The sequence below is a fragment of the Bos taurus genome, chromosome 9, assembly GCF_002263795.3.
Source record: "Bos taurus isolate L1 Dominette 01449 registration number 42190680 breed Hereford chromosome 9, ARS-UCD2.0, whole genome shotgun sequence".
Lineage (NCBI taxonomy): Eukaryota > Metazoa > Chordata > Mammalia > Artiodactyla > Bovidae > Bos > Bos taurus.
The window spans coordinates 24092057-24109001 of record NC_037336.1 but is presented as its reverse complement, the minus strand read 5'-3'; the positions used below and the strand labels follow the sequence as shown (position 1 = coordinate 24109001).

At 37.0% G+C, this 16945-nt stretch overlaps 1 protein-coding gene across 1 annotated transcript in view; it reads left to right on the top strand.

Moving 5' to 3' along the window:
- RSPO3 (R-spondin 3) overlaps positions 1 to 16612 on the top strand; it is a 94128-nt gene extending 77516 nt beyond the window's left edge. The window contains exon 5 of the mRNA NM_001076034.1: positions 15383 to 16612. Coding sequence (NP_001069502.1) covers positions 15383 to 15570 — 188 coding nt within the window. The 3' untranslated portion in view covers positions 15571 to 16612. The remainder of the gene's footprint in view (positions 1 to 15382) is intronic.
- The last annotated feature ends 333 nt before the right edge of the window (positions 16613 to 16945 follow it).

The window sequence follows — 16945 nt, the reverse complement described above, 5'->3', positions numbered from 1 at the left end:
CTCAACTGCTAAAAACTTAAAGAAATTAAATTGTGTGTATTCCATTCAAGTATATGTAACCACTGTTGATGAAATAATTACAAGGTGCTATCTTGTTGGTTATGAAAATGAATGTGAAAAGTATCTCTAATCAAAAACAGATCTTTGCACCAACAGTGAGAGGAGAAGAACTAAAACAGCTTGCATTATCTACTAAAGGTGAAACATGCCCCATATGATCTTATTTGCATGAATGAAGAAAATTTATTTCTTACACATATTAATATAGTAAAGGCTACATGGGATTTTCTATGTTTTCCAAGCTAGTTAAGAAGTCAAGAGTTTAGCATCAAGTCTATAACAAAAAAGAAAAGTGAAAATATTTGAGGATGTAGGGAAGGTACATTAAAAAATTAGCCTTACGTAAGTAATCAATAAATTTCTGAAAACAGTAAATTATGACTACAAAAGAGTGTGACATCTTTACTAAAAATGTGGAGTAGCACATGCTAAATGAGACACTTGGTAGTTGTTTTTCCCCCTGTGATGTAATTCCAGATTAGAGTTACATTTTTTTCCCCCATAGAGCAGTAAAAAGCTTCAAAGGAAGGAAAGAGTGGGATGTGGTAGAATGAGAATTAGACAGCACAGTCAGCTGGTACATAAAATGATGAAAGAGACTAGAATAATATCAACATCTTGTATAATCAATCACTGCAAATGTGTCACCAAGTATGAGGCCATCTCCAACTGTCAATACGACCGTGTAGACAATCCGGGTAAGGGAGGAAGTACAGCATAGTCAAACACGCCTATCAACACTTCTTTTTTTGTCTCCGAAGAACAAAATTCTGAGACGAGACAAGTTCTTGGAGCAAATGGAAATTTATCCAAATGAAAATCAAACGATAAATGCCAAGAGAATATTCTTTCTTTGGATTTATTTCAGTTCTTTAATTTAACCAGCTGGAATGAATTTTCAAGTAGCATTCTGTTCAGCCTTTTGAAATGGAGGACTTTCCTGTTAATTGGAAAGTTATATTTCATCAAAGATGAAGACAGTGCTCTTGGCTTAGAGATTCTCTTTAAAAAAAAGCATTTGGTGGATATTTACCATAAAAAGATTTCAGAACCTGTATTTCAAGTATGAAAAACTGAACTGTGAGCCTACACACCTAGCTGGAGAAAAAGAAGAAAATTCAAATACCAGTGTTATCCTAAGCTCTACACAAAAATGCACTATCGCTCTGTTCTCTCTCGAGAGGAATATGCAAGGATGTAAAACAGTTTAAAATATCAAGTGTTAATTTTCAGAATCAAATGTTGATATAACTGAGGTTTCTGATCTTCTAAGGTAAATGAATTGGGTAAGTCAACATATTGAAGCATTTTTAATTGTTACTTTAACATGTTTTATGGGGACTGGGGTAACATGATTGTCAACTCAGAAAGATTTAAAGCAAGAAAATGAATATTCACTAGGAAAAAACATTTTTAAGGCTCAGATTTTCAAAGCGCTCTACACTTTGAGCATATTTTCAACTTATTGTTGACTAGTAACATTAAAATTGTTACATTTAAAATTTTAATGGACACAAATTAGGAAAACTAATTTATCACAAAAGTGAAAAAAATTTAAGTATAATGAAGTATTAAAGAATTAATTGTTTATATTTCTTAAAGGAATCACTCAAAATATGGTCTGAATGATAACTGTGTGTTCTGCTCTAAAATAATTTTGCAAGAAATCCTATCTGTAATACTATCTTACATACTTTAAGTTTGGCAATATGCATATGGTAGGAGTTTTCTAAGAGGCTATTCTACTGGGCATTTTTTTCATATTTAAATGGCTGCAATTGATTTTTTTAAGGATGATATGAAAAAAAACTGATGAAAACATTCCATAGACTTACATATATTCTCTACCTTGCTATATGAGGTGGTAGCCTGTTTAGCAGCCACCATGAGTTGAGGGTGGGCCCTGAGGAAGGAAGCAACGTAGAGAATGAGCGCTGCAACCAAGACAAACACATCACTTCATCCCTGATATAGTCATTAATACTTTGAGAAGGCGGATCTCAACTGAAAATTTCAGAGAGGACGCTTGACAATGCTACAAGGCAAGCTTCAACAGTTTTTGAAATAGCGGTACTAGCCACTGCTGCTGCTGCTAAGTCGCTTCAGTTGTGTCCAACTCTGTGCAACCCCATAGATGGCAGCCCACCAGGCTCCCCCACCCCTGGGATTCTCCAGGCAAGAACACTGGAGTGGGTTGCCATTGCCTTCTCCAATGCATGAAGGTGAAAAGTGAAAGTGAAGTCGCTCAGTCGTGTCTGACTCTTAGCGACCCCACGGACTGCAGCCTACCAGGCTCCTCCGTCCATGGGATTTTCCAGGCAAGAGTACTGGAGTGACATCACTATCTAAATTTCTGAAGATAAGCAATATACACATATCCTCATAAATTCACAAACAGTATGTTAAACAATCCAAAAATCATATCCAGAGTCAATTTTTTCTAAGGAGAGCCATAATAGTAATTTTACAAACTAGTCGTGAATTTCATGGTAGAAGTAATGAACCAAATTTAATTGATTTAAAGCTGAAATTTACCAACACATTCTTTGACAGCAAATGAAAATCAGAATGTTTATGTGCTTATCCAATAGATAAAATTGTATAAGACCCAAGATCTAGTTCTAAACACACTATGCAAACATGCTTAGATCAAGAAACTTTCGACACATAAATTGTACATGAATTAGTTTCCAAGAATTTTGTAATCTAACATAATGTGCTGGGTAGAATTTCAAAGTCAAGTTAAGAAATTTTGCACTAAAAAAAAAAAGTACACTGAAATTACTAATTTCAAATGAACTTCCAAACAAAAGTAGTTGATTCAAAAGAAATCAGCCCACATAAAAGAATATTAAATTTAAAATAGCTATATAATATAAATTGTAATGCCCTGTTATATTTTTTAAATATTGTAAAATAAAATACAGGAAACACTTTACTTTTATAATGGGTAAATTGTGCATATTGCAAATAGTAACACATTTAAAGGTTCTTTTTTCTCCTTGTACTTTTTAACTATTTTAATTTTTTTAATTTAAATTTATTTATTTTAATTAGAGGCTAATTACTTTACAATATTGTATTGGTTTTGCCATATATCAACATGAATCTGCCACGGGTGTACATGTGTTCCCAATCCTGAACCCCCCTCCCACTTCCCTCCCCATACCATCCCTCTGGGTCATCCCAGTGCACCAGCCCCAAGCATCCTGTATCCTGCATTGAACCTGGACTGGCGATTCGTTTCTTATATGATATTATACATGTTTCAATGCCATTCTCCCAAATCATCTCCCTCCTCTCTCCCACAGAGTCCAAAAGACTGTTCTATACATCTGTGTCTCTTTTGCTGTCTCACATACAGGGTTATCACTACCATCTTTCTAAATTCCATATATATGCGTTAGTATACTGTATTGGTGTTTTTCTTTCTGCCTTACTTCACTCTGTATAATTGGCTCCAGTTTCATCCACCTCATTAGAACTGCTTCAAATGTATTCTTTTTAATGGCTGAGTAATACTCCATTGTGTGTATGTACCACAGCTTTCTTATCCATTCATCTGCTGATGGACATCTAGGTTGCTTCCATGTCCTGGCCATTATAAACAGTGCTGCGATGAACACTGGGGTTTAATACTGATGACTTACAACAAGAAGGCATCGTAGTATGCATTATTCAATATCTTTAACAGTCCCTTTTGGACTCTAAGTTAATGCCCCTTTTGAGTGCAAAAAGTCTACAGGGTAGTGTTCTGGGCAACAGAAGCACTGTGATAGACTGGAGTTACCTTGGGAGAAAGGCTTATGAAAAGTTCAGTTGGGACATGGAGCCAGAATTCAAAATTTCAGATCCAAATCTTCAGTGAGTAATGAAACTACTTAAACAACTGGAGAGAAAAAAATCCATAAAGACCTGTTGACAACAATCAGTAAGAAACATATTTGCTTTGGCAAAAGCAAGTTCATTATGCTAAGATATTATGAAAACATAGATTCTAAAAAGTTGTTAATATTACTGTTTATGATGTCTGCCATAAAATGAAGTTATTGATAATAGAACTGCCTTCAAACCTCAGTGGGATTTTGAAATTTGAATTCATACAGTTTTTCTTCCCCTTTATTTGATATTAAATGTTAGCTAACTATAAAAATCTCTGATAAATTCTATTAGAATGTTAAAAGTATAATAGTAGTAGTTTTAAAGGTCAAATGAAGTTTATAAGTTACCTATGAATGATGAAATATATAAATGATTTCCAAATTACACGTATACAATACGTCACCTCTATATGATTGTGCTGCTGCTGCTGCTGCTGCTAAGTCACTTCAGTCGTGTCCGACTCTGTGCGACCCCATAGACGGCAGCCCACCAGGCTCCCGTGTCTCTGGGATTCTCCAGGCAAGAACACTGGAGTGGGTTGCCATTTCCTTCTCGAATGCATGAAAGTGAAAAGTGAAAGTGAAGTCGCTCAGTCGTGTCTGACTCTTAGAGACCCCATGGACTGCAGCCTTTCAGGCTCCTCTGTCCATGGGATTTTCCAGGCAAGAGTACTGGAGTGGGGTGCCATTGCAGAGGTGTGGAAATAATGAAAATTACTTGTAGCAATAAAACAGAAGCCCGTAACGCATGGTGTAAATGAACGGTGCTGACACGAAATATCTACTGCAAAGTACTCTTAGGTTCTGAAGAGCAGCTGGGTGATCAGGAAACTGGAATTTCAAGAGGTCAAGGGAGGTATGTTTTCATCTTTGCAAAACCTCTATGTCTTCTTGTGTTAGTTCACACCTGGACACTGTATTTTCTTTTTTGTTTTTTTGTCCTCATCAGTTTCAGTGTAAATAAAACAAGAATACAAGGATGTCATGTCACATTGTGCTCTGTCAAAATAGAATGTGAAGGCAGAGAAGCGCAGTAGTTTTCCTCATCTGAAAAGATATTTTCCTCATCTCTCCATGGAGGTGATAACAGAACTTATAGACACAGTACTTACTCTTAGAAGTATGGCTGGCACTTGGACGTGTTCATTAAATTTTAGTCATCTATCCTTACTCTTACTATTTCTAAAAATTGTTATTGTTTTTGTTTAGTCATTAAGTGGTGTTCAACTCTTTGAGACACTATGGACTGCAGAATGCCAGGCTTCCCTGTCCTTCACTATCTCCCAGAGTTTGCAGTTTTCATGTCCATTGAATCACTGATGCCATCCAACCATCTCATCCTCTGTTGCCCCCTTCTCCTCCTGCCCTCAGTCTTTCCCTGGATCAGGGTCTTTTAGAAAAAGCAAGGGATTTGCAGAAAAACATCTGTTTCATTGACTACGCTAAAATCTTTGACTGTGTTGATCACAACAAACAGTGGAAAATTCTTCAAGACATGGGAATACCAAACCACCTTACCTACCTCCTGTGAAACCTATATGCAGGTCAAGAAGCAACAGTTAAAACCAGGGATGGAACAACAGATTGGTTCAAAATTGGGAAAGGAGTACATCAAGGCTGTATATTGTCACTCTGCTTATTTAACTTATATGCAGAGTGTATTATGTGAAATGCTGACTGGATGAATCACAAGCTGGAACCAAGATTGCCAGGAGAAATATCAACAACCTCAGACATGTAGATGATACCACTCTAACGGCAGGAAGTGAAGAGGAACTAAAGAGCCCCTTGATGAAGGTGAAAAAGGAGAGTGAAAAAGGTGGCTTAAAACTCAACATTCAAAAAACTAAGATCATGGCACCTGTCCCATCACTTCATGGCAAATAGATAGGCAAAAAGTAGAAAGAGTGGCAGATTGTATTTCTAAAAATAGACAGCATAAGTCATCTTCATCTTGATTATTAAAACAGGATTACTAATTGGGAGTTTAAGGAGCAAAGAGAGGAGAGACATAATTAATCCAGCAGAGGAAAAGATTACAAGAATAGGGAAGATTTTTCTGAAGGTGTGACACGTAAGCACATAAGTCTGAGTTAGATCCAGGGACACTAGAGAATGCATTCTAGGGAAAGGCATCAGTGGGATTTGTAACCATTGTGGGTTATGGTGAGTGATGTGCAGGGGTGACTAGGAAGAGCAGGATGAGGACTTCAAAGTTGATGACTACTTAAGCAGGGGCCAGGTCACCAAGGATAAGCGCCCTGGGTGCCATGGTTGGAAGCTTGGGTTTATCTGCTTTAACCTCTGAAAATTTATAGTGAGTACATTATAGTCAGGACAGTCTTATTTCAGAATCCCCAAAAGAATGGGGCATAAATAGATTTTTTATTGTTGTTTAGTCTGTAAGTCATGTCTAACTCTTTCTGAACCCATGAACTGCAGTACACCAGGCTCTTCTGCCCTCCTCTATCTCGGAGTTTGCTCAAATTCATGTCCATTGAGTTACTGATGCTGTCTATCTCATCCTCTGCCACCCCCTTCTCCTTTTGCCTTCAATCTTTCCCAGCATCAGGATCTTTTCCAGTGAGTCAGCTCTTCACATCAGGTAGCCAAAGGATTGGAACTTCAGCTTCATCATCAGTCCTTCCAATGAATTTTCAGGACTGACTTCCTTTAGGATAGACTGGTTTGATCTCCTTGCAGTCCAAAGGACTCTCAAATCTTCTTTAGCACCACAGTTCAAAAGCATCAGTTTTTGGCACTCAGCTTTATGGTCCAAGTCTCACATCTGTACATGACTACTGCAAAAACCATAGCTTTGGCAGACAGACTTTTGTTGGCAAAGTGATGTCTCTGCTTTTTAAGATGCTATCTAGGTTCATCTTAGATTCCCTTCCAAGGAGCAAATGTCTTTCAATTTCATGACTGCAGTCACTGTCTGCAGTGACTTTTGGAGCCCAGGAAAAAAATATGTCACTGCTTCCACTTTTTCCCTTCTATTTACCACAAAATGATGGATGCCATCATCTTAGTTTTTTTAATGTTGAGTTCCAAGCCATTTTTTTCACTCTCCTCTTTCACTCTCATCAAGAGGCTCTTTAGTTTCTCTTCATTTTCTTCCATTAACAATGGATGAACACTTCTTATATTAACCCTTTTCAATTGGTAGCCAAAATGCTGTTTTAGTCTTAATATCTTTGCAAAAGTGTGCTCAAGATAATTTCTCAAATTACAGCATTTAGCAGAGCATGTAATGATACATCAAATTATTTTCCTGCAAATAATTACTCAGAAGCATCTTGGAAGTTAAACGGAAATACAGTTGAACTAATTCATGTATTAAACAATGGTTGACCCTTATACAACTTCAGAGGGTTAATCCATGTATAATTTATAGTCACCCTCCATATCTGTGGTTCCCCTACATCTGGGGATTTAACCAACCAGAAGCTGTAGTACTGTAGTATTATTGTTGAAAAATATCCATATATAAGTCAATCTGTGCAGTTCAAACCTGTGTTGTTCAAGGATCAACTATACAGAGTAGATAAAACAGGTAGCTTAAATTTCCATTTGGAGACATTGTCTGCCTATTTTAAGTATCCATTATACCATATTTGCACTGTATTTGAAATAAATTCCTAGGTTAAAATAATAGAAAGGAAATAAGTGTTTCTGTTCTGTTAAACAACAAAAACCCAAAAGGTTGTAATGCATTTCTCAAGTCAATTCTACTTGGTAAAAATATAGCTGAGAAGGAATTTAGCCTTGCTGACTTTCAGCTCTGTTCTACACCACTAGGTCAAGCTGTCCTGTGTTTATATAGCCCATAATTCAAAGACCTTTAAATATGTATTTACACAATAGATCATATTTGCTGAAGTCATACTGTAGCAATTTGCCCTCCTTTGCGAAATTTCTTCAGTGATGTCTTCACAAAAAAGGAAAAAAATTGGAATTTTCATCCTCTAAACATAAAATTCAGGTCCAATTCTAGATCCAAAAATCATCAGATTAACTCCTTTTTCACGTCATTTGTGCTCTTTTGAAAGTATTAAGTCTTGGCTTCTCAAATGAATTTCCTGCCGTACCCAATAAAGAGAACTACCTAGCAATGAATTTTGTACTTTTGATGTGATACTCATTTAACTGGCTTGATCGTAGATTCTGTGATATTTAGTCCTCAGTTCACAGAGTGTGGGATACACTTTTAGCGTTCTGAGAAAACTTAGTCTTGGAAGTTGAGCTACTTAAAGCTCAATAGCTCCCCTTAGTGGTGCCTTGCAAGAAATTCACCAAGAAGCCGCTTTTATAAAGATCGATACACAGATATATCTAAATACCCTGAAAATTGTGAACTGATATTCCTAATTTGAGTAATTCTCAATAAACAAATTCTATTTGTGATTCTAAAGAGAACGATTCTTTTATTCATAACCCTATTACATTTAAAAAGATAATTGAGCATTTTTTGTGGTTTTTATTTTTACTTGGAACTTAAAATATGTAATACACAATTTAGGAAATATTATTCAAGAGCATTTATTTTGTTCTTTTTTAATATATTTGTTTTTCAGTTCATACTTCTGTTTGAACATATTTTAAAAAGACAATCTGCAAGTAGTTTTTTATTTTGTATATAGGTGCCTGTTCCAAATGTACCTAATTAGAAAACTTGACTTAAAAATTAATAGTACAGTAAGTAAAAAAAAATATACCGGATATCCATGGGAAAGTATAAGAAATTAAATGATCAGTGCTGTGATATGAAATAAACTTTTTGAAAGCACATGTTTGAGACAATTGGACTTCTATTGATCTCTAGTTATGGTTCTTAAATGTAGCTGCACAGAAGAATAAACTGGGAATGAACATGTTGTTAACTCCTGGGCACATCATAAAACTGCTGACTCATAATCTCCAGGAGTGGCACTAGGAATCTATTTTTCAAAGTCATCTGTGCTTGGAAACCCAGTTTGCAGACGGCCCTAGGAGATCTTTACATAAGTGACAATATGGTATTTTATTCATGGGCTTCCCTGGTGTCTCAGATGGTAAAGAATCTGCCTGCATGTCCATCAGCAGATGAATGGATAAGACAGCTGTGGTACATATACACAATGGAGTATTACTCAGCCATTAAAAAGAATACATTTGAATCAGTTCTAATGAGGTGGATGAAACTGGAGCCGATTATACAGAGTGAAGTAAGGCAGAAAGAAAAACACCAATACAGTATACTAACGCATATATATGGAATTTAGAAAGATGGTAACTATAACCCTGTATGCGAGACAGCAAAAGAGACACAAATGTATAGAACAGTCTTTTGGACTCTGTGGGAGAGGGAGAGGGTGGGATGATTTGGGAGAATGGCATTGAAACATGTATAATATCATATAAGAAATGAATCGCCAGTCCAGGTTCGATGCAGGATACAGGATGCTTGGGGCTGGTGCACTGGGATGACCCAGAGGGATGGTACGGGGAGGGAGGTAGTAGGGGGGTTCAGGATTGGGAACACATGTACACCCGTGGTAGAGTCATGTTGATGTATGGCAAAGCCAATAGAATATTGTAAAGTAAAAAAAAAAAAAAATTTTTAGTAAAATAAAAATTACATGCAATTATTGGGTTGGCCAAAAAGTTCATTTGGGTTTTTCTACATCGTACAGAAAAAGCCAAATGAACTTTGTGGCCAACCTGATAATTAAACTAAATACACCAATAATAAATACTTAAAAAAAAAAAAAAAAAAAAGAATCCGCCTGCAATGAGGGAGACTTGGGGTTTGATCCCTGGGTTGGGTAGATCTCCTGGAGGAGGGCTTGGAAACCCACTCCAGTATTGTATTCATAGAAAATAACTTCAGAATCTCAAAAATGTCAATCGCCTACTCAATTATGATTTGCAACAAATATTGAATAATATGTGGCTATATGATCTTCACAGAGATTTAGGCTAAATTTTAGCTACTCTTTTAAAAGTCAAGGCTCAAAAATAAATACCAGTCATCACCATACTCACTTTATGGGTTCTTATTACTTTTAGAAGTGTTTCTGAAATAGAAAATAGCCTTTTCTAAACTAGAAATTTCTGCTTTGCTCTCAGATTCTGACACTTGCCCTTTTCCAGTTTTCAGTACCACTGGTCCTCAGAACAAATTCCCAAAATGGCAATCAAGTCCTGTCTGTCATTCCAGCTTCTCTGGGTAATATACTATATATAGACTCTGATCAAACCAAGGAAGTCTACTTCAGTTTCCCAGATTCACCATGGCCTTGCATGCCTTCATGCCATTGACATATTGTTCACTGCCTGCTGTGCCCTTTTTCCCTCATCAGCCTGGCAGACTCTCATTAATTCTTTAAAGCTCAGCTTAAACATCACCCCATCCAGGGAGTCTTTTTTGATCTCCATTGGCAGAGTTCAATGCTTTCCTTGCTCTGCAACCAGTAGATCTCATGCATGCTACTATTTTTGCATTAGTGTGCGACTTTATTTATTGTATCTGTCTCCATATCTCACTTGTATCTCCAGGTTTTAACACATTCCTTGGCAGGGATAGAGGCTTAATTCCTGTTTGTGTAATGAGTTAATAACATTAGCCTTCATCTCTCCCATGATTAATATGTACCATGGACTATGCTAAGTGCTTTACAAGCATCCTTAAAAAGTTTAGCAAGTGGTAATGATTATCCCCATTTTAAATATCAGACAATTAATCCCAAGAGATACCAACTTGTCAAAAGTCACACAACTAGCTGGTTGCGTCTAGAATTTGAACACCATGTTTTTCTGAGTAATGTAATATTTAATGTTCTTAAACGTTACACTTCTATGCAAGGACTAATTTCTTTTTGATGGTTTCTATCCAAACACTGCCCTCATAGCTGGGACATAGAAGCATGATGAACATTCTTTTAATCATTGGAGCACTCTACAACCCAATTCTGGTGCTCATGTGTGCATGCACACACATAATCAGTGAGTGACAAAGCACAAGTGTATATGTAAGACTGTGATAACTGGAATGCATAGTTTGCAAAATCACCAAAAAATGTATAAAATAACTCCTGCCCACATCAATGAAAAGTCAGCAGAATAGAAAAAGAAATTCCCTTTAATGAAAACGACAGAGGTTCCCAAATTGCATGTGATTTTTAATGGACTAGAGACACTCTTCTGCATTTTTATTTCTTGGACAAGAGGAAAATATATTACTTATGCAAAAGGATAGTTAGCATTTCCAACCACTAACACATGGCCTGTAAAAAATAATCATCTCATTTTTCTATTGTGCAATAGCCCCCTGTTAGGCAACAGCAACGTACAACGTGCTAGTTTCCTGTTCCTTTAGTAGAGCCTCCCCTTTCACTCACTGCCCAGACTAAATAGTTATTCCTTGGATAATAAAACTCTAATACTGAGTTTCAAGCTACTTCCAAGAATGTTTCTGCCTGTATTAAGAAAGAATCATATCAGTTTGCTAATAAGCAGAAATGCACTGTAAGTTGAATATGTTGTCACATGTAGCTAGCAAGCATATAAATCAATCCATGACCAAGAAAGAAACAATATATTTTTTATGGTTGGGATCACAGCTGTAAAATGTTGGACCGTCATCAAGAGAACAATGTCAAACACTGAACTTTTGGATGATTTCCATGAAAATAACATTTTGTTTAGGGTCAGTAGTTTTTATGGAACTTTGGAATGATTTTCACTGACAATATTTTTAGAGATGAACTTAAACACCTCCAAAACGCTCTTCAAATGGAAATATTATGTAATCTAACCTTTTCAGCCATGTTCTTTGGAAAATCAACCACATACCACAAAAACCAGCATCTCTCCCTTTCAGTTTGTACAGATTTATGAAAATTATAGTACACATGCAAGACAATAAATTAGCTTTTCAGTTTTCTCTTAGTTACTAAGTTCATATCAGCACTGAAAATGTGTAAAGCAGCATGAAAAATAAGAAAAAAAACACCCTGAATTTCTTCTATAGAAATCTTATCAATCCAGCAATAGTCTTTTAAGTGAAAAGAGTAGTGGAATTCATGAATCTGTATACGACTAGTCAGCCCTAGATGTAATACTCAACTCTAATATTTTTTGTTCTCTACATATCCCAAATAATTTGCCTGATATTTGATTTACGTGGTCTGAATTCTTATTTTTGTTTACTCTTCTTTTAAAGTCCAAAATTTGGAGATTTTTATGTTGAGCCCAACAAGGCAAGTTTTCACAACGTAACTGGAAGACTTTATAAATATAGTCTCAGACAAAGCTAGTTGTGGCATAAAATCGAAGGAGACGGTGTTGGCTGAGCATACATATGCAGTATTAATAATGTTGGTTCCTAGAATTCCATAACCAGAGCTCAAGAAAAGGAAAGCCAAACCACTGAATTCAATATTTGCAGCCTATTTCAGGACGTGAAAATATTTTGGTTCTCCCATGCAAATAATTTCTCGAAAATACTTTTGTTCAAAATGACTTTTTGTAGACTGAAACTAATTTCAGATTCTACATGACTCAGTATGTGGGGATACACCCAATCAGAATTTCTTCCACACCCAGGTATACTTGGTTCTTAGTTTTCACTTACTGTATTGATTTGAATCAGTAATTTCTCACTGGGATATGTGTGTTAATGGAGATTGCTAAACCATGCCCTCAAAATTACTTTACAATGTAGGTTGTATGTGTAAAATGTTAACATAATAATAAAATATAGCTGATATACTAATTTGAAATTTTAAAACAATTCATCTAATTTGGTGCCAGACTCGCTACTTTGATCAAATTGTGTGCTAAGTCATTTCAGTCGTGTCTGACTCTTTGTGACCCTGTGGACCGTAGCCTGACAGGCTTCTCTGTCCATGGGATTCTCCAGGCAAGAATACTGGAGTGGGCTGCCAGGCCATCCTCAGGGGATCTTTCTGACCCAGGGATCAAACCTGCTTCTCTTATGTCTCCTGCATTGGCAGGGGGGTCTTTACCACTAGCACCACCTAGGAAGCCCATTGATCAAATTACTCTCTCCTAAAACTGCCAACAGTTACCCAAGGCCAATAGAATGAAATTCATTTCTTCGTCCTGGTCCCAGTCTTTCTCTCACTATGCTTCCTACATCAAGACCTTTAAAGTTGTATTGATTCCACTTTTTAAAATGTTTCACACTGCATATCTGAATAAATCTGTGCTTCAAACCCTGTTCAAGGTCAAGATTCTCATGGAATCCAGTATATTTCAATAAACAACTACTCATTTGGTTGAGAGAGATAAAGTTCCTGCCCTCGTGGCTAATACCATAGGGTTATTGATAAGTCATAGTCACAGGTACCCCTGCATATAGAGAATTTTCAATAAAAATTATCTTCAACATATAAATATTTGTATTAAAATATAATTATCCTCAACCTTATTTGCATATTTGTTATGCAGATTAATTCTCTTCTAGTAGATGGCATGCAGATGTATCAGTTCAGTTCAGTTCAGTCACTCAGTCGTGTCCGACTCTTTGCCACCCTATGCACTGCAGCACACCAGGCTTCCCTGTTCTTCACCAACTCACAGAGCTTGCTCAAACTCATGTCCATCGAGTCGGTGATGCCATCCAACCATCTCACCCTCTGTCGTCCCCTTCTCCTCCCGCCTTCAATCTCTCCCAGCGTCAGGGTCTTTTCCAGTGAGTCAGTTCTTCCCATCAGGTGGCCAAAGTATTGGAGCTTCAGCTTCAGCATCAGTCCTTCCAGTGAATATTCAGGACTGATTTCCTTTTAATGGACTGGTTGGATCTCCTTGCAGTCCAAGGAACTCTCAAGAGTCTTGTCCAACACCACAGTTCAAAAGCATCAATTCTTTAGTGCTCAGCTTTCTTTATAGTCCAACTCTCACAACCATACATGACTACTGGAAAAACCATAGCTTTGACTAGATGGACCTTTGTCAGCAAAGTAATGTCTCTGCTTTTTAATATGCTGTCTAGGTTGGTCATAACTTTTCTTCCAAGGAGCAAGTGTCTTTTAATTTCGTGGCTGCACTCATCATCTGCAGTCATTTTGGAGCCCCCAAAAATAAAGTCTCTCTCTGTTTCCATTGTTTCCCCATCTATCTGCCATGAAGTGATGGGACTAGATGTCATCATCTTAGTTTTTTGAATTTTGAGTTTTAAGCCATCTTTTTCACTCTCCTCTTTAACTTTCACCAAGAGGCTCTTTAGTCCTTCACTTTCTGCCCATAGGGGTGGTGTCATCTGCATATCTGAGGTTATTGATATTTCTCCCAGCAATCTTGACTCCAGCTTGTGCTTCATCCAGCCCAGCATTTCTCATGATATACTCTACATATAAATAAACAGGGTGACAATATACAGCTTTGACGCACTCCTTTCCTGATTTGGAACCAGTCTGTTGTTCCATGTCTGGTTTTAACTGTTGCTTCTTGACCTGCATACAGATTTCTCAGGAGGCAGGTCAGGTGGTCTGGTGTTCCCATCTCTTGAAGAATTTTCCATGGTTTGTTGTGATCCACACAGTCAAAGGCTTTGGCGTAGTCAATAAAGCAAAAGTAGATGTTTTTCCTGGAACTTTCTTGCTTTTTCAATGATCCAACGGATGCTGGCAATTTGATCTCTGCCCTTTCTAAATCCAGCTTGAACATCTGGAAGTTCATGGTTCACGTACTGTTGAAGCGTGGCTTGGAGAATTTTGAGCATTACTTTGCTAGCGTGTGAGATGAGTGCAACTGTGCAGTAGTTTTAACCTTCTTTGACATTGCCTTTCTTTGGGACAGAATGCAAATAGGTAACTGCTACTTGGAAAATTTTGAAAACCAAATAGAACCTTTTGTAGGAGCCAGATAACATATACACATTAGTAAGTTTCTTGAAAGAAAGTAGTAATTTCTCAGTCTTGTCTGACTCTTTGCAACCCCATAGAATGTAGCCCGCCATGCTCTTCTATGCATGGAATTCTCCAGGCAAGAATACTGGAATGGGTTGCCATTCCCTTCTCCAGGGGATCTTCCTTACCTAGGGATCGAACCTGGGTCTTCTGCATTGCGTGCAGATTCTTTCACATCTGAGCCACCAGAAATCTATTCGAAAATTTATATTAATTATCCATCAATAGCTATCATGTAAAATTATCCTCATACCAAATTTACAGCAATAGAACCTTCTGGAATTCAGAACTATCAAATATTAATTACTTCATCATATGTTGCATGTGTTTCATGTTTGCATTGCTTAAAATATAGCACAACAGCCTTCATAAAACTAATTGAATGAATGATTTAAATAGTAGATAATTTCATATCTATGGGCATGGTATGCAACCTAAGAGAAATTCAACTTGCCTTTAAAAACTTTGAAAAATGAAATTGAACAGGACTGAATGCTTTTTAAAAGGTGTCTCCTTTCATTTCAGGAAGAAAAGGAAGGGAGAGAAAAAGAAAAAAACCTAATAAAGAAGAAAGTAAAGATGCAATACCTGATAACAAAGGTCTGGAGCCCAGCAGGGAAACTCCAGAGCAACGAGAAAACAAACAGCAGCAGAAGAAACGAAAGGTCCAAGATAAACAACAGAAGTCGGTATCCGTCAGCACTGTGCACTAGAAGGTCCCATGAGATTGTCGTAAACTCGTGATGCTGCTATCTCCACCAGATGCCCAGGACAGGTGCTCTAGCCATTAGGACCACAAATGGACAACATGTCAGTTACTGCTCAGTCTAAACAACATTCCAGATAGTTGCTATATTCTTCATACAAGCATAGTTAACAACAAAGAGCCAAAAGTCCAAAGAAGGGATGCTTTTGAATGGTTATCTTACGTGCTTCTGTGCATTTTTAAGAGACAAGAAATTTTGTACATAATCATCAATAGGCTAGAAGCTGTAACAACATAATGATGACAGCTGGAGAAGCAACATCTTCTCCCTATAAAATCATGTTTTCAAGCTATTGTTTAAAGAAGCAAATGATAGTTCTGCGAACTCAAAGATGCTGTGTCCCTTCAGAAGAAACCAGAGATCAGAGGAGGGAAACACCTTTCAAAGGACAGTGTTGTTTTGTCCAGGAAATCTAGGGAGTGCTCAGATATTAGGGCCTGGCGTTTGGAATCATAGGAATTATCACCACGGAAACAATTGTTTGAAGCTTAGTTCTCTTGCCCTCATTTGTCCTTCTGCAAGAAGCATGAGAGTGCACATATTTTCAGAATTAATATACTGTATGGGATTGGAGGAAGGCAAAATGTGGAAGAAACCATAGAGCTGGAGATGATTTTTGTTCTTTACAAAACTGGGAAGGGTTGCGATTACCTGGAACAGGTCTCCAGTCTATGTCCGCACTGTGTGGTTCAGCCTCTGCTACCCCTTGGGTTATATGTCTGTAAACGTGTACCTGTAACTTACTTCCAAAAACAAAATCATACTTATTAGAAGTAAATTCTGATTTCATAGAAAACAAAAACTAGAGCAAGGAAAATATAACATGTTTGCAAAGTCGTGTGTTTTCTTTCTCTCTCAACTGGGAGGGGGAAAAACAATCTTATTACCTGCTTAATTGTCCACATGAAACTAAAAGGGATACTACTTTCTAACAAAGTGTATCTAATAGGGGGGAAAGCCACCACAATAAATATATTTGTTGATAGTTTTTAAAGTTTTGTTCATTTTATTGTTTGTTTTATTTAAAAGTTGTTACTCTTAGATATTCCTGAAATAGGAAAGTGGATTGTGGATGGAATTCAGAACATATTACATTTCTCAGTGTTTGCTTTTGGAGTCCAGCCTTATCTGAGCTGATGGAAATTTGCTTATAATGTATTAGAAGATATTTATCCCATTTTCCTTATTGTGATTAAAAAATTCTAGTTATAGCTACAGGGGCCTCCCTAAATGATTTCATTACTCCCCCTTCTCTGCTTCAAAATTTGTATCTTTTCTTGTATATCGGTTCCTCCGGCATCTTGAACATTTGGCCTTTTCT